Source organism: Melanotaenia boesemani, chromosome 8 (genome assembly GCF_017639745.1).
Source record: "Melanotaenia boesemani isolate fMelBoe1 chromosome 8, fMelBoe1.pri, whole genome shotgun sequence".
In the NCBI taxonomy this organism is placed as follows: domain Eukaryota; kingdom Metazoa; phylum Chordata; class Actinopteri; order Atheriniformes; family Melanotaeniidae; genus Melanotaenia; species Melanotaenia boesemani.
Genome location: NC_055689.1, coordinates 29,135,656 through 29,158,435, shown reverse-complemented (window position 1 = coordinate 29,158,435; position 22,780 = coordinate 29,135,656). Strand labels below are relative to the sequence as shown.

Genomic DNA, 22,780 nt, shown 5'->3' with positions numbered 1-22,780 from the left:
CACCTATTGTTCCACCGCAGCGCAGTCAGAAATTATTGTAGCCATCGGGAGTAGAGTAATATGTGTGCACCGGTTTGATTCTCAGGTGATGTTGGATGTGCTGTCCATCCACATGGCAATGTAATTGTTGCTGGACGATGGCTGCCCTTGGGTGCTGGCACTAAAACAAAGAGGGTTTTTTTTTTATTCTCCTCTTACCAGGCCACTGAGTTGACAGATTCATTGGTTTTCTACTCAGTAGCTGCCAGTTGATTGTACTGCATGGATTCAAACTGTGACATTGATGGGATTCTCAGTGTTGTGCATTGGACTGCTTAGGGAAATGGGATTAAGTGGTTGTATGGGTGCACGTGTGTGTGGATATGTGTGTGTGGTCTTGGAGGGAACAGTGGCCATGCTGAGCAAGAGGACTCACCCAGACTCCTAAATTCACAGTGAATAACAAGCACACACAGTGGGAGAGGGCTGAAAGGCGAAGAAAGACATGGACCAAAAACCACTAAATTACTCAAAACGGGGAAGGTCTGACATTAGAGGCATGCACTGATGCTGCCCAACACACACTCACACACGCATATACGCACAAAAAACTTTCTTTTCCTCAGATAAATGACATCAGTGTATTTACAAGTGTCCTGTTTTATAAGTGGTTCTTGACTATTGCAATTTCCCTTTGAAAATCATTTGAATAGCATGTTTTTCCTTTTTTTGCTTTTCACATCAAAACTGACACATAAACTAACGAGCCTTACCAACCACCTGTGTTCCTTTAAAAGTTAAGGATTAGATTTATTTATGTAGCAAATTTAAACACTAAAGTTTAGCAAAGACTCATTAAATACAAAACTAATGGAAGCTAAAATCAGAAAGAATAGAAACAATCACGAAATATAGGTGATCTCTTTCAGTGTCATGCTAGCTAATGTGAACCTACATGTGTATAAATTATACATATTTCTTTAACCCTATATTTCCGTATGTATCATATTTGATACACACAGTTCCTGAGACCTTTTGCATCATTTTATGGTAAAAGCTTTGCTCAAACTCTGGTTGTACACAATCTGACACTCCTCTTATGCCCCCCTGGTGGATACAATAATAATACAATAATGCACTACAATAATTTTGACACATTATTATCCAAATGTTGCATAAACCTAAACATCAAGTTTCTTAAAAGTGCTTTGAGTTTGCTCACTGCAATGACAAACATCTGACTAGCACTCCTCCTCTGGGAACCTGCATTATTATTCTCATAGCACGATTTTTTCATAAGATGACCACAGATTGCTGGAGGGGTGTAGAGTGGTGTGCAATATGCTTTAAACAAGGACACTTAAACTTGAGTTAAACAAAAACTAAACTTGCCTGCAATGGTGGTTTGCCTTTGCATAAAACTTGCAACATTGTCTGTCATCATCATCACTCATATCTTTAAAAAAGGACCAAGGTCTGAAGGTTGAAGGTCTGTTAAATGAGATCGAATTCATTTAAAACTTAAATAAAAAAATAATCTGGTGTCTGTCTGTCTGTCTGTATATACTGTGTGTATATAATTCTTTTTTTCTTAAGCAGCTACTTATAAACAGCTCTCAAAAGGCACATCTAAACTAGCACACAGTGATGGCAGTAGTCTACTCGAGACATGATAAACTAATGAATTATGACTCTAATTTTCCAGGTCTTAGAGACCACAGATGTGGCTCTACTCTTAGCTTAGCAATCAAGTTTCTACATTTGACAAATACACTATTCTTCATTACTAAATCTAGACTAAATATCCTTTTGATACTCACTTTTCCACATCTTGAAAGGTTTAACAGTGTTAAACAGCTTGTCACATGTGAAGTCATTTCTTACGTGTGGCTAGTTGGACCTTTTTATCCCTCCAGTCCCCGTGAAATTAAGCTGAGGGTTTGCTACATGATGTCTTAAGATAGGAATGATGGAAAAAATGAAATGAATTATACAAAAGTAATGCCTCTAAATTAATACTTGTGACCCACTAGATGTGTTTATCTCCACAGACTGACATTTTTTTTACTTTCTTCTAATTTTGTTGTAATCAGGAAGGTCGTTTGCTGCAACCTTTTTGACAATAATATATGTAATAGGTTTAGTATAGATATTAGAACTTTGCAACAGGTAGAGTTAAGAAAGTATAACAATTAAATCTCAGATTTTTTTTATTTTATTTTTTTATTTTTAGTAGCACTTGTGTGCAAACAACCCTACATGTGTTATCAGATTTATAATATAGCCTCAGTCTGGACATTTCCTTCTATCTACAGAGCCAAAGCCAACTCACAACATAAAACAAAATCAGTTCAAAACTTCTGAACTTATACTCCATCTTCCTTTATCTTTCTGGTTCTAAACTGTCAAGTATTTTCTGTTGTATTAAGTCAAAACAAAAAAAAATTTAACATTTCTGACGGCACTTATCACATAGTTGAATAATGAAACATTTCTAAAATAGGGTTGAAAATGTATAAACTAATAAGCTCATTTGAGTAAAAAGCCACGTTGTAATTCTCATTATTTAAGGAAAGTATCAAAAACACCAACCAAAGTCTTTTTAATTGACCTCGACTCCCTCTCGCATGCCGTCACATCTCCTGATCTCTCCTTTGTTTTCTCCATTCAGCTCTTTTACATCAGGTCATTCACTCAGGTCGGCTGAAAGCAGCAGCAGCCGGTGGCATGTCGACCCGTCTCTGTGCACTGTTATAAGAACCAAACAGCAGGCCTGGCTCAGGTCTGCGGCTTTAAGACCCCCAACACTTTTCTAGAGACAAACAAACTTCTCACTAAGCTCAGCACACAAGGCCTTTATGCACTGAAGCCACTGTTTTCTGATGCCAATTTCAAAATACAGATTAAAAACAGCGTCATGTGCTGCATTTTAATGGCACTTCTTAAGCTGCTCTTTTCACAGGCTAAGAAAAGACGCTATTATAAACACACTTTTTTTTTCTTGTCTCAGCTCGAGGTATTTTTTTATCTTTAATTGTGAGTGCACAGCTTGAATAAATCATGTTTTGGCATAAAAACACTGCATTTGGCATAAGCTGATTATCCAGGAGCAGTTTAACTTTCATTTATTTATTTATTTTACTTTTGTTTTCTTTAATTCGTTTACGTGTTTATCTATTTTAGATTTCTGTTTCAAACAAAGACATTAATACTTGAGAGATTTGCAAGGTAAATTTGCTTATTTTTTTCATATCTTGCTTGATTTTGCTTTAAATATTTTGCCTTCTAACTTAAAACTTTGAGCTCACTGCTCCACAATTTCATACCCATAATTAAATGAGAATATCTCTGCAACCACAAGGTCTTTTTGAATACTTTTGGAGTAATGTTGAAAAGATCACCTGAGATTTGTTAAGATGTGTAAATATCAGTGTCTGCGTTACTGGTGAAGAATAAATAAAGGTGGCACTTAAAATATTTCACAGAAGTGAGTACACCCCTCACATTTTTGCAAATGTTTCATCATATCTTTTCATGGGACAACACTATAGAAATGAAACTTTGATATACAGGACACCAAACTATAAAAACTAAACTTTGATATTCTGTAGTTTAATTTCTATAGTGTTGTTCCATAAAAAGATATAATGAAATATTAGCAAAATGTGAGAGGTGTACTCACTTCTGTGAGATACTGTAGCACAAATGAAAAAAGTTTCAGGTTTGCATAGAAACTGTTTTAGTGTGAGTTTGAATATATCTTTATAATGATCCAGCTATAGCTATAAAGCTCTTTCGGATCATTAGTACGTGAACATTTTCTCTGCAAAGGCCAACTCTGATTTTGTTTTTCCCTTTAATTCCTAATAAAAATGAAATCCTCTTTAAAATGACCTTTTGAACACCAAATTCCAAATGAAAAGGACCATTTTAAATTACACTTAAATCTGAAGTAAGTGGCTGTTTTATTCTGATTGTAAATCCGAATTGAATAGGAACTGGAGTTTGTTTTCTTCCAGTAGACGTGAATACGCTGGGTCCGCTCCCCGTCCAATCAGAGTCCTTCCCAACCCCCAGATCTTAAGCAAAATTGAATAAAAGGGATTAAACATGTTTTCCATGTAAACCTCAATTCAGAATGACTATTTCCATGTAAACATGAAGGACAATACTTTAATTCTGAATTATTTTCTTCTAAATAATTAATTTCAAAATAAGAATTTTCAGAAGCAGAAATAAATCAGGTTTTAATACAGATTGTTCAGGTAAGGTCTCCAGAATGGGCGTTTTGACAGTTTAGCATCTCCCAAGGTCAGAGATCTTTTCCTCTAAACAGAATTTTAATCTCATTAATGTCATTTTCAACCAATACTAAAACAAATGTGCAAATGTGCTGACAGAACCTTTTACTCCGATTCTAACTCCTTGACCAGTCTGCTTACACACATCACACATTAACAGTCATGGCGGTTGTTTTACACTCTGTTCAGTGGTTGTGGAGTAACTCATTAGGTTAATCAGCCAATCACATGGCAGCAACTCAATGCATTTAGTCATGTAGACATGGTCAAGACAACTTGCTGAAGGTCAACTCAAGGGTTTACAGAGAATGGTCTGAAGAAGAGAAAATATCCAGTGAGCTGTAGTTATCTAGACCAAAATATCTTGTTGATGTCAGAGGATAATTGGGCAGACTGTTTGGAAATGTAAAGAAGGGTAACAGGGACTCAAATAAGCACTGGTTCCAACCCAGGTTTGCAGAATAGCATGTCTGAACACACACCACGTCCAACCTTGAAGCAGCAGAAGACCACACCGGGTGCCTCCTGTCAGCTAAGAACAGGAAACTGAGGCTGCAGGTCACACACACTCACCACAACTAGCAAGTTGTACTTAATAAAGTGAAGATTCAGCCCAGAAAAGTTTGTTTATTTTAACATATTTGATCTATATTATATTTTTTCTTCAGACTCTTAATCATTTGGCACAGGCTTTAGCAACCAGTAAAGAGATTAAGGTGTGTGCAGACAGAGTAACTGCAACAAAGAGTAACTTTTATCATTTCATTTTAAATAAATGGAGATGATTTCATCTCTTACCCTGATTGCAGCCTCGTGTTCCTTTGAGTTGAAGCTGTGTGTCTCCCGCCCTTGTTTCTCTGACAGATTTCTTACTGAATTATTATTTTGCATCAGGCAAAACTCTTGACTTGAGAGAAGCCTTTTGTGCTTTGATTCTGAAGGATGGAGACAAGAATTTGACATTATCCATTTATTATTGATACTGCACGTCTGGTCAGTCAGAGTGGGAATGTTCTTGTCAGCTTTTGTAGCATGAAGAACGGGAAACTTTGAAGAAGAGAAAAGAAAAATCAGTCTCAGTACTGAGAAGATGAAAGGACTAAGAAATCTTTGTCTCTTGGCAGGAAACTACCAGCTCTCACCGACCGTCAACATGCCTCAGGACGACACTGTGATCATAGAAGACGACCGGCCGCCTCTTCTGCCACCTCACCTCTCTGACCAGTCGTCGTCCAGCTCTCACGATGACGTGGGCTTCACCACTGATGTGACACCTTCGTGGGCTAAAGAGATGCCCTCACAGAATGAAAGGTAGATTGTGCTCTTGTGGTTTTAATGCACACAATGTCAACAAGGCCCATCAGTCACTGTCAGTGCCCACATAATACAAACGGAGCGCTTTGATGCAGCTTTTTGCAGCCAAATGTAGGATGAGCACCAAATTTTGGATTTTTGGCCTTATTTTCAGAATGATTGAGTTTCTCATGACTCAGTACAACAGGTGTAGAGCAGAGAGAGGTTGTTTATGACACAATCCACCAGCATCAGCAGTACTACTTTTAAAAGGAGCTTGTGTAAGGCCTTCTTGAGGTTGAACAATAGACAGTTTAAAGTTGGACTCCTTTCAGGTGGTTGGTGATGCCAAATCATAATGTTCCTGAAGATGATAAACCTGCAGAGCGTCTGTTTTAGCTCTGATGCCAATATGATGATTGTATTTTCTGAGATTTTTTAAGCAGAAGCGTTGGTATCAATTGCCAAAAAAAAAAAAAAAAAAGAAATGTAGCTGAACTTGTTTGCAAGAGAACGTTTCACTGATTCACTGACAGCAGCTCACTTGTAGCTGTGCTAACATTAACAGTGATGGTGGTTGGTTGACACCTGATCCAGTGATTATACAGGATTTTATCACTGATGTGCATAACAACATTGATGCTTCACATTTGCACAAAGGTCAGTGTGTTTCCAACGTTGTTGGGTGATTTAGAAATGTGTGTGAGTGTGTTCTTTGCCTTGATTGCTCACCGGGGCAGCACTCCTTTGTACCGACCCCTCAGCCTGATGTGAGGGGCTCACGTTCAGACACAGCGCCGATGAAGAACCTGTGCTGCTGTTCTACAGTGTTCAATGACTTTAGGATGCAAATAACAAGAATTTCCACTAGTGTTACATAATTGTTTTGTTTTTTTTTTGTATTTTTTTTTATTCTTTCATCTCTTGTTCATCATCTTCTCCCATTTTTGAACCTTCACCTTCATGTTTTCTTTGAATTTGACTTTTTGTGTTCCCCTTTATTAAACTTAGCCTTTGTGCTTCTGTGGTAACTTTTCATTTTGGGTCTTTAAATGTCCTCATATTGCATAAAGAAGTTGCTCTCTGACTCCAGCTTATTTACAAGCTGTTTTTAGCCTCCTGTTTTCTACCTCTCTGACACTTCAATTTTTTTTCTCCCGTTTGGAATCAATAAAGTTCGTCTCCTGGTTATCTAACTGTCGTACCCTTGTTGCAGCTCCCTGAGTCCAGATGAAAACCATCCAGACGGAGCTTTCCAGAGGGAGGGTTTTGGACGCCAAAGCATGTCAGAGAAACGTACCAAGCAGTTCGGAGACGCCAGTCAGCTTGAGATCATTAAGACACGCAAGTCCAAGAGCATGGATCTAGGTACAACTCACAAAACTGTCTCCTGTCATCAAGTATTTAGATTACATCTTGAAGTTCAAGGATTTTTCCAGAAGTTCCAGAAACTCGTGTTTGTTATCCATTTATATTGTTTTTCTTGGTTTAACTCCTCTGCTGGAGTTGAGCTTCATGTCGCACTCAGTCCATCCAGTATGGGCTCTGATTTCCACTTTGAGTTTATGCCAAACATGACAAAAGTCTAAATTCAGTTTATAAAATGTCATGTTTAAAGAAAGACATTAAATCTACTTTTCCCAGGAATTCATTACAAATCAGAGTTTGAGCCACTGTCAGCCAAATGGGTCCATCTGGTAAAAATGCTGTTTTTTTCCCCAAATAAAATATGTAGTTTTTACTGCGTTGAGACAGCGTAGTATTGATGTTGCTCTTGATAACATCAGTGCAGCTAGTTAGAAAGTTTAGTCTGTGAAAGCTGAACGGATCAGATTTCATGTCACCTTGAACACACATTCCTGCACGCTCCCCATGTTTCAAACATGATCTTTTTATTTAAATGTATTCCAGCCCCACTCTTCTTTCTGTATGAAAACAGACTTCCTCTCTCGGCGAAGTCGGGAACTTGACTGCGTTGATTCACCTTGAAATGGCTTCAAACAGTCTCTGATTGCTTTGGCTGCGACAATCTCTCTGCTCGCACTCTCTATAATCATATCTAATCTTCGCGACCAGATTGCTGCTGTGTGCCGTGTTGATATCTCAACAAGTCTGATTGCTATCCTCAAACTCTCCTTTCAACTCCCCCACCCCAAACCCCTCCCCCTCGTCTCGCATGGCGTCCGATCCTAATTGAGATGAAGCCCTTTGTGATGTTTGCGGCACTACCTGAATGTTGCATGTGGAATGTCATTAGCACTTACTTAACCCCAAATGTTTGTATCCCTCCTTTCTTCCCCCTCTTTCCTTTAACAGTAGCCGACGAGATTAACCTCACCCCTCGTCCCGAGGCCGACACAGGTAAGGACCAGAGCACAGAAACAGAGAATGAGAGAATCATTCATTGTTATTGCAAAGGTGCATGAGAGACTTGGCTGTTGTATAAGATGCTCATGTTTAAAAAAAAAAAGTTAAATGTTATTTAAGTTTTGTATTTATGAAGAAGCAGGTTAGAATACAAGCAGGGTGATTCAGTAATTACATTATAAGAAGATAATACAGCTTTTTATTTTATACGTTTTCTGAAGAAGACTGAAGTTTCAGTCCAAACATGTCCAAAAGGCAAAAGTACAACTCTTTAAAAACTATTTGTTTGATCAGATGAATTCTTTTCTTCTTAATTTTCTTTCTTTTTTCTCTTTTCTTTTTTTTTTGGTAAGTAAAATGTAGTCTAGTTGGACCAACTGAAAGTAATGGACACAAAAAATGACACTTTAGTTGTCAGAAATAATGAGAAAAGCTCACTATCGACACTGTGTCCACATTAACATGGAGAGTAATATTCCAGCGTTAACTCTGTTCAACGTTAGGGTCTTATAAACAAAACAGACATCAAGAATCAGCAGTGATGAAACCCCCTGCCGTTCAACCTCTTGGCTAAAGAAAGTTGCACTTTAACAAAGCAGAGATGCCAAACAGCTTGGATGTACAATCAATTCGGACTAAAAGAAAAGAACCCACATGAAAGCGATCTACACATCATTCACGAGGCTAAAACTGTTTTTAAAAGGCAGTATTTGTATAAAGCCATTATTTGTTCATTGTTCTCACGTGGTTACACGTTTTAATGTATCTATACCCAAAAATGTGAAATATAATCCAAAATATTAAATTATGTTATAGGTTTCTTCTTTTTTGAATTAAGCCTCATTCATAGATAATCTACAGTTTCATTAGGTTAATCAGCCAGTCTGTACATTAATGTGACAGAAGTCATTCTAAACAACCGATCAGTAATCTCTTTTACAAAAATGTGGATGGGATGTGATTGAGCGGCTCTTCAGAAGAGCTGATGTATAAAAGCCCTTACTCTGAGTAAGACAGTTTTACATGACACCAGAGAAGAACCTGAATTATTTTGTTAGTACAATGAAAGTCAGATTTTTATTTAAACCAGTTTAAACACGCTAGTATAACTATATTTGTAAAACTGTTAATAATGGAGTTGGGGATTGAATCGCTCATGTAAAAGCTTCACTAATGGTCACATTTACACAATCCTTAGGATATATGGATTACAGCCAAATTCTGGAAACTTCTCTTTGTTGTCAGACAGCATCAAACACTGTAACAGAAAAGCAGATCCTAAAAACTCAGGCACTTTAAACATTTTCATTCTGCTGCCCCTCTGTAATCAAATCCAGATTTTTATCATCACATCTCATTCCAGTTACTCAGAAACATCTGTACAGTAAATTCTGCTTTTTTTACATGTCCAATCATCTCCTACAACAACAACTAGAAGTGATAGAATTTCTTGGACCATTTCTCACACATCCTTGTATCCTAAAACAAGGATGGTAGTCTGAGTTAACAGCCAGTTTCAGTTATAGCCAAAGCCCAACCCAGCTACAGATCAACCTCATTATCTGCTTTGTTAGAGAGGTTAACTTTGTGTTGTGGCTGCAGTTACAGGAAAAAACTTCAGGACTGCTTTGTGATTTGAATACCTATACAATGAAACTAGATTTGGTTTATGTGGATATGTGTCATTAATCTGGCTACATTTATAAAATGAAAACTGGAATATAAAGTTAATAAATCAAATGCAACTGATTTAATCATCATCTGAAGTGTTTAAAATATTGTTGACCAAGTAAACATGGTCTGAGAGATGAGGCACCTGCAACACCTTTGAGTATACTTTGTTTATGCCAATACAATAGATTACCCAAGCCAGTTATAAAAATGTAATGTCATTATGTTAAATAATTATTCAGCAGCTCGTTGCCCTCTTACCCGGAAATGAGACGGCCCTACTATTTACATTATGAGGCGTTTAAAGATCAATAATTTATGTAACGACACATAAACCTTTGGGAGCCATTTAATTGCAGAATCAGAGGTTTTCATGGTGGGTGAATTGTGACCCTGCCTCCCTGTCTGGCTTTATGGAACAGATCGATCCATAACAGGACGTGACACAGATTGAACAGGAACAGCCATTACAGGCATTAAATCACACATATCGATCTGAAAATATAAATTCTGTGGCTAAGTCGCGGATTGTTTTTTTTCCCAGAGGTTAACCCGCTTCCATCCTCTATGTGCATGTGAGCGACGTTCACCTGCATTTGTTATTCGGTTTGTGCTTGACAGAAGAAATTTGTTGCTGTGCAGAGTGAAACCTTGTGGTCCTCCGAACAGTTTAAGGTCGCTCCTGAACACGGTTTGGAAAGCACTTGCTTGACTACAGATTTGATTTTTTCCCCCTCTTTTGGCTCAGATGTGGCCGTAGTACTAATTGTTTTTGTGTGTGTGCGCTCGGAGAAGGAGAGCAGAGAAAGCTCTCTGTCCTTGGTTAAGGCAGTGAGCTGACAGCGAGTCATCCGTCACTGTCAGGTCTTGTGTATTTTCACCGTCGCCTCAACTGAATAAAAAGCTCGCCTCTGAAATCAGCGGCTTGGACCTCAGGACGCATTCTGCTGAAGGGATACGCTTAGCAAATGAGAAACAGAGACGAGAGCTTTAGACTGTGGGAAGGAGGATGTTTTGTGGCAGTTTACATCAACATGAAGACGTGACAGTGGAGACAGAAGGTGTGAAACTGTGGAAAAAATACAAAGTGACACTTTGATCAGTAGTTTCTTACTTTTACTGAAACCTTTTTAACTGTGTGGGCAACCAAGAGATGCAGAGGAGATCGTTTCCAACTTTCTGTCCTTATGACGATGTGAGTCTGAAAAAGGTGTTTTGTCAAATGGTGGCAACAGATGAACACTTTTCCACAGTCTGATTGCAAAAAGTAAAAACTGGCCTGTCATCGTAAATCCATTAAGCCTTCATACTGAAAATGATCAAATAAAGCAGAATTTATTCATAGAAAGCGTTTTGATTTTTGACTAAGTTTAAAGATTATGTGCTAATCTGTTTAACAACCATTGTGCTTCTAAAAAGAGCAGAACAGGTACAGTTAGAGAACAGATTTGTGGTAAGAAATAGGAAATATCAAATTAAAGTTATTAGTAAAGTAGTAGTTGTGGTAGTGGCAGCCTTGTGAAGAAGTTGCTCTCATGATTCATCCAGTGACATCACCCTTTGGCCAATCAGTGGCCCACATTCTGTAGACGCTACATTTTCAGCTCATCTCAGCGTATTTGAAACCCTGGTTGAGTAGATGCTTAAAATAGCACCTGGTACCAGGTGCTACTACCTAATGGAAAACCCTAAAACGAGAAAAAGTCATATATATATATATATATATATATATATATATATATATATATATATATATATATATATATAATCAAACCTCCAAACACGATATGTTTAATTTCTGCACTGGGACGTGTCCTAAATGAATTGGTGAAATGACATTTGTAATTTATTCTCTTCTTTTGCATCCTTTGCATCTCTTTATTTTGGAAGACAAGCTTCCTAGCCCAGCTTCCTCGCAAAGAAAGACATCAGGATACTTGTTTCAGTCTTTTTCCTAGATGGTTTAGTGGCTTCAAATCCTTATATTTTGTTGTTGTTTTTTTTTTTATTAAGAGCAGAAGAATTTCTTTTCCTTCCCTGCCCAGACTGTAAACAACTAGCAGCGAGTAAATCATAGCTTCACTCAAGAAACAATGGACAGAATATTCTATTTTTTAATCTGAAGTCTTTATTTGGCCCTCTACCAAAATGTAAAAGACAAAATAAAAAAAATAATTAGCACATTGTGCTAATATGTCAGAATTATTGCAGTGCAAGGAGTATCCACCAGGCGAGATACGACAGGTATCAGAACCTTTACAACTGGGATTTGAGTTTCTACCATAAAATGATGCAATAGGTCTCAGAAACAGTATGTATTAAATATGATATGCACAATGTTAAAGGGTTAAGGATGCTACCTGGGATTTAGATTCAGATTAAGTTGGTCATGATATCAGATTTTCATCACGATTATCATCAAAAACCTAATAACATTGTTAGGGGAAATGGTTCCTGTCATTATCAATCAAATCATATGATTGTATGACAAGCGCATTTAACCCTAAAACGGGACGTGGAGAAAACCAAAAACCTTCATTCATCCTCCAACATCAGATTGCTATTCTGCAATAAAGTAACTAAGTATCCTCATGTGATGTGCACCTCCCCAGAAACAACTATGCCATGGCCATAAAGCAGAAATAGCTGGCATTTGTCAGCTGATACTGTCTGCAGGGTTTACATAGTATTTAGCTTTCCTCACATATGATGCCTCTGTGCAGCAATGAAGTTGAGTTCAGTGGGTTATGGCTGTATATTCCCTTTGTGGGACTATAGGCAAACTAATGCAGAACAACTAATTATTTAACTTTAGATTTTATTATAAGAGTTTAATGCAATAAGTCAAGTTACAAAAGAGTTGTCACTTAATTTTCTTTCACTCATCTTGTTTGCTTGAAGAAATGTTTCAGAACTAGCTAATAAAGTTGGTTGGTTTCTAATCTATGATGTCCAATATCTTTCTTACAAAAAGCTCTTTAGATCTGAGACTTTGTTTCCAGTCTTGTGTAACTGCATGCTGGTCTCCCATCAAGATGATTACATGTCCTCGGTGCCATTGTTTCAAACAATCTTGCAAATCAGGTGAAAGTACTCGTCAATGGCAATAATCAAGTCGCCATGTCTGCAAATTAAAAAGCGTTAAATTAAGACCTTTGTCTTTTCTGAATGAGTTATCAGTCTTTACATTGAAGTCCTGAAATCATTTCATTTCAGAAACGTCTACTTTTCTGGTTACAAGCTCTGATTGTAATTATTCTAATTAAGGTGGATATTAAATGTGGGCTTCATGAGAAAAGATGGGGTTCTGTTTTCCTTAGAATCCCCATTGGTGCTTTGGGTTAATAGATTTCAGGTTTGTTTGGACTGTTTAGGCTCCTGGTGTCACTTCACAAACACTTTTTTATTAAAGTTTGCACCCTCACTAAGTGCAAATGATCCATGGTCCATTTATAAAAGTCTAAACAACCGTCCTGCTAAAACCATAGACTGCGACAGCTATTAGACAAGATATACTAGCGCTTTTGACCTGGTCTGTGATTGGATGAAGAGTTTATTGACACAGGCTGTCGCCACATGTTGGATGAGGACACTTCAGTGATGGAGGACAATGCTGGACTGTGGACAGTGTCCAGAACCTGTTTGACATGTCAAATCTTTGTGAAAAAGTGTCCTCTGAGTGTTGCCTGTAGCGTTCACATCACAAGACTGTTTATATTCAGCGTGAGAAGAAGGAAGTGTTTCTAGGAGTCATTTATTTTCTTCTTCTCTTTTTAACTCACCTGTAATCACTGACTAAAAGATTTGTTGTAAACAGTATTTTCCCAACGTTAAAAGCTTATTTATCTGGATTTTGTGAATGAAAACAGTAGCAGAAACTGAACTAGCAGTCACATCCCTTTGTTTTGGGTTGTGTCCTTTTTAAGGCCACCCATTTGTCTAAGTGGTATCACAGTATTGGACAGTATGACAGCTCTGTACTGTGAAACAAATGGAAATACTCTACAAGATTTGTCACTGTTTAGGCTATTGATCCAGGCTGTTGTTTAACTTGGCAATCTCTAGACTTTTGTGGTTTATTCAGAATGTCCCTCATTAAAACATTCACGTTACTAAAGCCCAGTCATTACAGAGTTAACTGTAGGGAGATGAACGAGGCAGTGAGATCAAATAACATGATTTACTTCACACGACTGAATCAATAACCTCACGGCTGCCAGCTGAGTCCGACCTCAGATGTACCAGCTGCCTCGTGATCTGTCTTTATTTGTTATGGCAAGGCTGACGAGGCCTAAATTAGAAGGATAATGTTTATCTTCAGATGAATTGTAGTTCCTCTTGGTCTAAATACAGTTTGATTATTTAAGCTGACTGACTTATTGCCAGATTTGAAATGATAGTTTTGGCTGTTTTGTTAAATTTCTGTCAGATGTTGGGTGTAAACAGTGTTTCCAGGTCTGAGTATTTGCGGTTTAGTCTTTCTGTGAAAATCGAACTTTCTATTTAGATTCACTTACTATACTGTTTGTGCCCAGGTGGTTAATTGAGGAGAAATTCACAACAAACAACAAAGTCGAGTTACTGTAAATTCAGTTTTTCTCCGGCAGTTCTTAAACCCCTTTAAAGTCATCTTTGATGTGTCGCCATCTTGTTCCATTGTAGTGAAATGGGATCTGTGGTAATGCTGATTTGGCTCCGCCCACATCTCAGCCTCAGTCTGCAAAACTTGCTCTGTTGTGTTCATATTGTCAATAAATAGATCAGTTTCTTTTTATAGTTCTCTTTTCGTGCGAGCAAACAGCACAAAGGGCTCTACATAATAAAATATTTTTTGCAAATTAAAAACAAGCCTTTACACACCCAAAGATGTAACCTAACAAAATTATATACACACCCAATCTTTCATACCCCCGCATGTATTTCACCATTCAATCCCAATTTGCACAGCAAATATTCCAATCCTTTTATTATACTTTTATTTATTTTATAATAATAATGTTTTTTTTAATATATATTTAAGTGTAATGGGTCATTGTGTAGAACTTGACAACAAGTTGTTGGATTCCTTTAATTTGAATCAGGTGTGTTGCATCAGGGAAGCACCTAAAACCTGCAGCACAGTGGCCCCCAAGGGCCAGAGTTTGAGACCCCTGTCTTTGGAGGTGCCATTACTTGTTTTATTTTCAGTGGCACAGCTGGCAAAACTGCTCTTGTCTTAATTACTCAGTTTGGTCATTCCACCGTCAGCAGATGAGTCTCTGATGGTTTAGCAGGTTCATGGTCACAGACAGTAACTCACAGCTTGAATGCAAGGAAGAAAAAACAAATAGAAAGATAAAATTTAGCAGTTGGCCGGCACTCCTGGTCATGGCTTACAGTTTGTTTCATGCAAGGCAGCAAGCCAGAAAAACCACAGCAGAGAAACTTAACTTAAAAAAACTAGTTTAATTAGTGAAGTTGCTTTCAGAAAAATGAGAACTGTCCTCTGTCAGGTATTTTTGAAGGGACAATGCAAAATGAACTGATTCATTTTTTGTTTTTACTTTAACTTCAGTGGTGCTAACAAGTATCAAAACACATCACTTAACTTCTCCTTCTAGCTTGTGCTAGTTTCTTCTTCTAGCTTGCTTGGTTTTCATTGATTGTACATGCAAATTAGCTGCACAGACCCACCCAGCAAGTCATCTGGATCATTCTACACAGAACGTACCACGTCTTTCCGAGACTGTCAGGTCTTTTCTTACAAAAATCCACAGTCAGTGCTAATGGCTGAATTTACATTTTGAAAATATCACAAGGACAAATTGACAAGAGAGGTTTAAAAAAAGTTGTCCTCTCCAGTGAAGTTTAAATTTCTTTTGTTTTTGTTTTGTATCATCACTGGAGTATGACTGCTGAGATTGACAGCAGCTTTAAATCAAGTGGGTGTGCAGTGTGAAAGACCTATCAGCCGACTCAGGGAGACGTTAAGGGAAGGGGACAGCCCAGGATGAGAATGGATGGGAGGTCACTCACCCGCAAGCGTGTTCACTCTGCATGTATACAGCTCAGTTTTTGTTTTTTTCCTCCCCCCCTTTGTCTCATTCCTCCCATTTTGGTTGGTCTCGCCATAATAAAGTATATGTGAGTGTCTTAGAAAGTTATTGAAATAGATTTGAGTGCATTTTATCCAAACTGAATGTTGAAATGTTGTTTTTGCATTCAGTATTTAAACATTCCCATTTTTGTCATTAATATATTATTTACTCCTTTTAAATTTGCATTATTTGTCTTTTTACTCCCATCTTCCTCCTGTCGCGACCTCTTTTTTCTCTCTTCTGCCATGATGCCTGGTGTTGGTCTGTCAGGCCTTGTGTGACACCACACAGTAGATTGGTGACTTGCTCATTTACCTTCGTGCCTCCTCACCTTTTTACATTTATTATCCCACCATGTATGTTCCCAGTGTGTGAAAGCCGTCATATGGGAGCAAAAATGATGCCAGTATAATTGTATGAATTGCCACCATTTAATTAAACTGTCATGTTTCTCCAATTTTGCTGATGGTTATTTTCATCTACAGCTGCATCTTGTAATGAAATTTGTAGTCAGCTGGGAGGAAAAGTGCACATACACACACACACAAATACACACAATCGATTAGGAAACGGTATAAAGGTTTGATTACAGTGTGTTGATGTCAGAAGTTATTGCTTGTTGTCCCTTCGGAGGCTGCTCATATTCAGGTGAACCACATGTTTCGTTTTGCAGCAGCATTCAGAACACTGATAAGAATTTTTTTTCTACCTGCCTCTGGAGGTCAACACTTACTTCATGGTTAAGTGTCTGACAAATATGCAGCTGGTTTGCAAAATAGTTTCATGACTGCAGAGGTCGTGTTAGTTTGTGGCCTGTTATGATTTTATATTTTCTGTCCTAAAGCATAGATACCACACTTCAGCTCAGTCTGGACTTTTTCTGTTGCTACTGTGCACATGTAAAGTTAACCGTGAAGATTTACTGCTGAAATCAGGCTATAAATGGAAAGAGGAGGGTGAAACATTTGTCCATAGTGTAGGAGGCAGGACAGGATCCAAAATGTACTCTCTGGAAAGGAAAACTTGTTAACAGCAAGTCAAGAAATTAGGGTTGTCACGATGATTTTAAGGTGTGATGTCAAACGCACAATGATCAGCACTCCTTCTCTTCATCATTTCAATGCAGTCACTTATCTACCTACCTATTTATTTATACGTCTGTGTGTTTGTATATGTAGTGTGTGTATATATTCTATAGGTATTTATATATATATATATATATATATATATATATATATATATATATATATATATTTATATCACTATATAATGGTACTGATGGGAAATTTTGAGACATTTGCTTTGGACTGAGGGGGTTTGGTTACATTTATCTGTTATTTTAGACAGTATACCTCTTCTTCCCCCTCCATTAGGTTCTACCACAAAGGATGTGGGACCATCACTGGGCCTGAAGAAGTCTAGCTCACTGGAGAGCCTTCAGACGGCTGTTGCAGAGGTTACCCTCAATGGGGACCTCCCATTCCACAGGCCCCGCCCTCGCATCATCAGGGGGCGGGGCTGCAACGAGAGCTTCAGAGCAGCTATCGACAAATCCTACGACCGACCAGCCGCCATGGAAGAAGACGATGAGGGCATGGAGACTTGTAAGATAATCACAAGTTTCTTGTGAAATCTAAAGAGTTTGTCTCCATTTCTATAAAAATAGGCATCACAGGTTTGACTCATGGACGTCCTGTCAGTGACCCTCTGCAAGAAACATCTGCCTGAGTCCACCTGGAACATGTCTGACATGTGAAATGTTAAAAACAAACAAAAAAAAAGACAAGACGAAATGATTTCAAATACCACTAACACAGCTGTGATGATACCTAACTCAGCCACTAAAACTCTGTTGTGGCTTTCAGAATCATGCATGAGAGTGACAGCATTCTGACTAACGCTCAGTACCTGGCAGCTGATTTTATCACTGCTTGTGGGCATGGAGTTTTGATGTCTCAGGATGAAACCTTTACCGCTCCCACTATCAAAGCCGTTACTCTGTTAGCGGGGGGGCATCTCAGATGGGATGACAGACTGTGACACAGCAACATCTTCCAGGGAAATATTTTTCATTTTTAGTAATTTAATCAGAAAAACTTATTCCGAGTTACTAAAGCCTATTTAAGACTTTTTAGGGATTAATTCACCATAAAATGGACATTAGAATTGGCCGTCCTCACATGAATACATAAAATGAAGGAAAAGGGCTGAGATGGGAATGTCTGGGTAACTTTAATCTACCTGAAGTGCTCACATCCATATGATTCATCACCTGTTTTGATAAAGTAACACTAGTTCCATAATAAAGCAATAATTAATGTATTGATGTTCATCATTTTTTAAGTGGCGTCTAATGGTTTCTATCTGATTGCAGAGCCGAGCTCCTCAATCACGTTTAATGTGTAGTTAGATTGTGTTCAGTTTCTGGTGCTTTGGAGACATAATTGCACATTTATGAGACCTATAGATTTTCTTTTTATTAGGGTTATTGATTTTAATATGTTCCACTGTTCCTATTAAAGCCACTTGTTCATTGGTTAAAAAAAATGTCTCTCCCCCCCCTCTTCTTCCTTCTCTCTAGTGGAGGAGGACACGGAGGAGAGTTCACGGTCTGGGAGGGATTCTGTGTCCACCATGGCTGACCAGACCCCGCTGTCCGGTCCGGAGAAGCCCCTGGTCAATGGCACAAACCGCACCAAAGAGGAGAAGAAGAAGGACAAAGACAAGGCAGGGAAGGAGAAGAAGAAGCAGGATGGAGGGAAGGAGAAAGACAAGGGGAAACCCAAGAAGGGCATGCTGAAGGGACTCGGGGACATGTTCAGGTAAAACTATCAAACTTTTTAACTGAATGTAGACAGTTCGGTGACTCGGGACTCGTCCCATAACACTGAACCTCATCTCTCCAATTCATTCTGGGACAGATGGGTATGGTGAAATGGAAGGCCTGTGCGCTGCTGCAGATTTTTAAAAAACAAACTTCAACCAAAAGAGAGTTATGAGATTTATCTCTTACCTTTATGCTGAGCTTCTTTCCTCAGTCTCCTTGGTCATTGTATTGTATTTTTTCAAATTCCTCTTTGGTTTTCTTTGCAATTAGCAACATGCTTATAGGCGAATTACCACCAGTTAGTCTAGTGGCCTGGAGTGTGCTGAGAGATTACACAGCTGGCTTTATTGATGGATTCACTGAAAATATCTTGTGCTTATCATCGAGATTGACTTAATTTAATATACAAACCATAAACTGATCTACCAATTTTCCAGGTTAAGTTTTCTTTATTTTTCTGATGGACTGTAAGCAACTAAAAAAGTGGTTCACACAGCTGTAAGAAACGGAGTAGAGGGGTAATCGTCCTCTGTTTTAGTGTTTTTACAGTGTTTCCTTGGAAGGAAACAGCAGTTACTGGATGTTGTTCAGTTGGTGGATTTTCGTATATACAGAAAATATGATAGTTAACTAGTTAGAACCAAAGAAGGCTTTCAGATCAGAGCAGAAAGGTCTTCAAAAACTAAGAAAAGTCCATTTGCCTTATTTAAGGTCTTAGGATTACCATGACCTGTATGTAAACAGCATAAATCCATGACAACTGATAATGTATCAGCAGGAGCGTTTTTCACCCATTACTTCAAGTGATTTAGCTTCAAAGAGTGAGGGGACACTCAAGATTAAAGGAATGGCGTAACAATAAGAGTCTAGGTCTCCATTCACCAAAAGTCTATTCATATCAAGACTTTTCTCTGCTGGTAATGTCGTACTATTGTGTGTTCAACCAGAGTCACATGCAACAGAGCTTTTAGTATGTCTCTTTGTCGAGTCAAACTCTCTAAATCACTCTTCACAGCTGGCACTTGCCTGACATGGAACATGTTGCAATCTTCATTCAGTCCTGCAGAAACAGCAGTTTTCCTTCCATTGGCAATGATGTAAACAAAACACCCAGGAGGGCAGTGTGCTGGGCTCACAGCTGCAAAGTCAGGCATATCCTCCTTTTTTCTTTTTTTTGATTAGCAGACTTGTACTAAATCTCACACATGGAGGGCCTAAAACTGATGATGATCAACTTGCACCGAAGCATTTCACTAGCATGTGTGTCAGGTAGCAACTTAGCACTCTTAGTCAAGCTGTGTAGGATTGTCTGAAACTGCTCAGTCAAAAATAAATGACTAGATTGAGAAAGTCTTTTGTGGCAGAAACTGGTCCACCACAGCCTGGAGAACCCTTTATTTATCTAAGGAACACAGTGTGTCCATGTGATCAGATCTGCCTGTGATTTCCAACCTTTACGGTTTTATAATGTTGGCACTAAACTTTCTATACAATAAATATTCACTTCACTGAACCAGAGTAATAGCTACATGGTCAGTACATCAGCGATCAATCCCTACTGCAAACAGCTTATAGAGCATTATTGACTGAAGGTTCCTAGAAGTGTACAATGATTCTGTGAGAGACATGATCAACAGGCCTGAGCTGTGCAGATATAGCCCTTTTAATAGTCTGAGAAAACCCTAATTAGACTTGCAGCTAACTTGACCTTTGTTATCTCCATCTTATTAATTATTTATCTGCAGCTGCGATATTTCACCTGACAGTCTGTTATCTCTAAACTGACAGACTTTCACACACACACACACGCGCACACACACACACACCCGCCCACCCACCATTAGTTTACAGCCTGTACATTCCCAATATTATGTCCGCAAAAATAAACGTCACCATTTGTGTGCAGGTTAGAGTCGGTGCTCTCTCTATCTGACTGGGTGTGAAGGCTCCCGCTCTGGATGGTAATTTAGCTGCTGTCTATGTCTGTATATCATAATAGGCAAAGTGGCAGTGACAAGGTGAGGAAAAAGTGAGTTTTTGTCTCAGAGAGGAAGGTAATGAGGGCCAGAGAGATGGAAATATAAATAAAATATAGAAGAAGAGGCAACAGGTAGTGAAAGACAAACAATGTCAAAGGTAAAGTGTGCTGAAAATGAGTCTGAGATGCTTTAAGGGAAAGGAAATGAGTTTGTGATGAGGTAAATTTATTGTTTGAGTGGTCAACAACACTAGAATGACACCCCTCTGGTGTCAATAAATAATGGAAAAGAATCTAAACATCTTAAGTACCTAAAACCATTGCAGCTTAGGAGTTGATTATTCACAGCGCCAAGAAAAGATGTGTAACTGACTGAGACAAACTTAGTTCCCAAATTAAGACTGTGGAATTAATGCACTTTAACAGATTTTCAAACACCATAATGATAATTATTACTGTACAAAAGATCTGAGCTTAAAACTAAATGTGCACATTACTGTTACAGTACATATGCTTTTATAATCATGTGTTGAAACCCATATAGGACACTTCACTATATTGCTTAAGAATTTGTATATGATGAAGGAAGTGAGATCAGTAAATAAGAGTCTCGATACAGATGAAAAGCAATACAGAGTGAGACAGAAAATGAGACACTGTATGGAAGATCTGTGGAGCGGTTCAGCTCTGCAATGCTGAAGTCAGCAGAACTCCGTGTCAAACATGTGGGATGGTTTCTGATGACATGGATGCATTATGGGAAAATTCTGAAAAATATTACGAACTCTTGCAATTTATAGTTACATACATTCATAAAGTTCTATTTTAGATCCTTAACATTATGTCTGCATCAGGTTATTGCAACGAGCATTGGTACAAGTTGCGACATAACATAGAAGTTGTTGCTACATGGACGTGGTATATGGTTGAGAAAATTTAGTGGCATCGTAACCTTGCTTGAACTAAGGTGAAAGTTTTCAAGTCAAAGAAGATTTTAAATTAAATTAGCCTCTCATAATCCAGTTTGGGGTAGTTTTCTAGCTTGGCTGGCTTTTCTGATGATCCGAACTAAGAGTGCTCTGACTTCTGTCTACGATGTGTAAGACTGGAGCTGCTCATAAACAATATAATCCAGCTTCATTTGAAAATAAATAAAAATGAATAATTAAAAAATATGCCTTTCTCTTGTGCAGTGAAAAATGCTGCATAATATGCTGAATTTAATGGACATTTCTGCACATCCTCTACACCAGGGCTGTCAAACTCTGGTCCTGGAGGGCCACTGTCCTGCAGGTTTTATTGTTCTCCTGCTCCAACACACCTGATTCAAATCAAATGGATCCAACAGCTTCTTGTCAGCTTCTTCACAATGACCCATTAATTTCAATCTTGGAGCAGGGAAACCACAAAAACATGCAGGATCCTTGAGGACTGAAGTTTGACACCTGTTCTCTACACAACAGAACAAAGTGTGTTCAACCAGAGGCTTCTTCACCTTCTCTGCAACACTAGACTAACAACTCCAATTGTCTTTCTTGACAGAAGTGTTTTAATGTGGAAAAAAAATATTTATGACTATAAATTTAGTAGGAACATAATAGTTTTCCCTCAGGAATTAATGAGATATTTTAAATTTCTATTTCATTTTAATTTAAATATACACTGAAATATAGAAATAAATAATCAGGAGGAAAAAAAATCTGTCTTCCATTTAGAAAAGCCAGCTTACGGATAGCTTTACTAGGGTCAAAGATTTTTCTTTATTAGTTGCTTTGCTGGATGAAAACACTTTGCACTAGTTTAAAATGGGATAATTGACAGTAACATTGTTCCTCATTTAAGTTTTAGCTCTAATCACCACGGTGACCAAACTGTAAAAGTTCTACAATTTAGTTTCAGATCCACACACAGAACAAGCTCATTTTCTCCCTCTACTACACAATAGTGATTCTCTCTTACATGCACACTTTTACTTTCCTCCCATATGATAATAATTTGTGCACGTCGTTAAAACATAAGTGTTACGCTGCTCTGATTGGCTCAATATTGGCCACATAAGATCTGCTCCATTAAGACTCACTCACTGCCTGTTTGATCTGCACCCAGTGTTTACTGGCAGAGACAGCTGTGTGCTCCACAATAATGATGTGAGATATATTCAATCCATCTGTGAGCATCATCAAGAGTCAAGATTCAATCTAATTATCATTATGCAACACCAGATTGTATAACAGAACTGCAGATGTGGTCCTGTGATTCTACAGAAGTTATGTAGGAATGAAAAAGT

At 38.1% G+C, this 22,780-nt stretch overlaps 1 protein-coding gene across 7 annotated transcripts in view; it reads left to right on the top strand.

Moving 5' to 3' along the window:
• The window catches only part of pard3ab (par-3 family cell polarity regulator alpha, b), a 274,947-nt gene that overhangs the window by 176,254 nt on the left and 75,913 nt on the right, over nt 1-22,780 (top strand). For 4 of the 7 annotated variants that reach the window (XM_041991992.1, XM_041991991.1, XM_041991989.1 and 1 more), the window contains 5 exons: nt 5,405-5,591; nt 6,790-6,941; nt 7,890-7,934; nt 17,062-17,292; nt 18,270-18,510. In XM_041991992.1, the coding sequence (XP_041847926.1) occupies nt 5,405-5,591; nt 6,790-6,941; nt 7,890-7,934; nt 17,062-17,292; nt 18,270-18,510 (856 nt within the window). The remainder of the gene's footprint in view (nt 1-5,404; nt 5,592-6,789; nt 6,942-7,889; nt 7,935-17,061; nt 17,293-18,269; nt 18,511-22,780) is intronic. The other 3 variants (XM_041991993.1, XM_041991995.1, XM_041991990.1) reach the window with 1 other exon arrangement.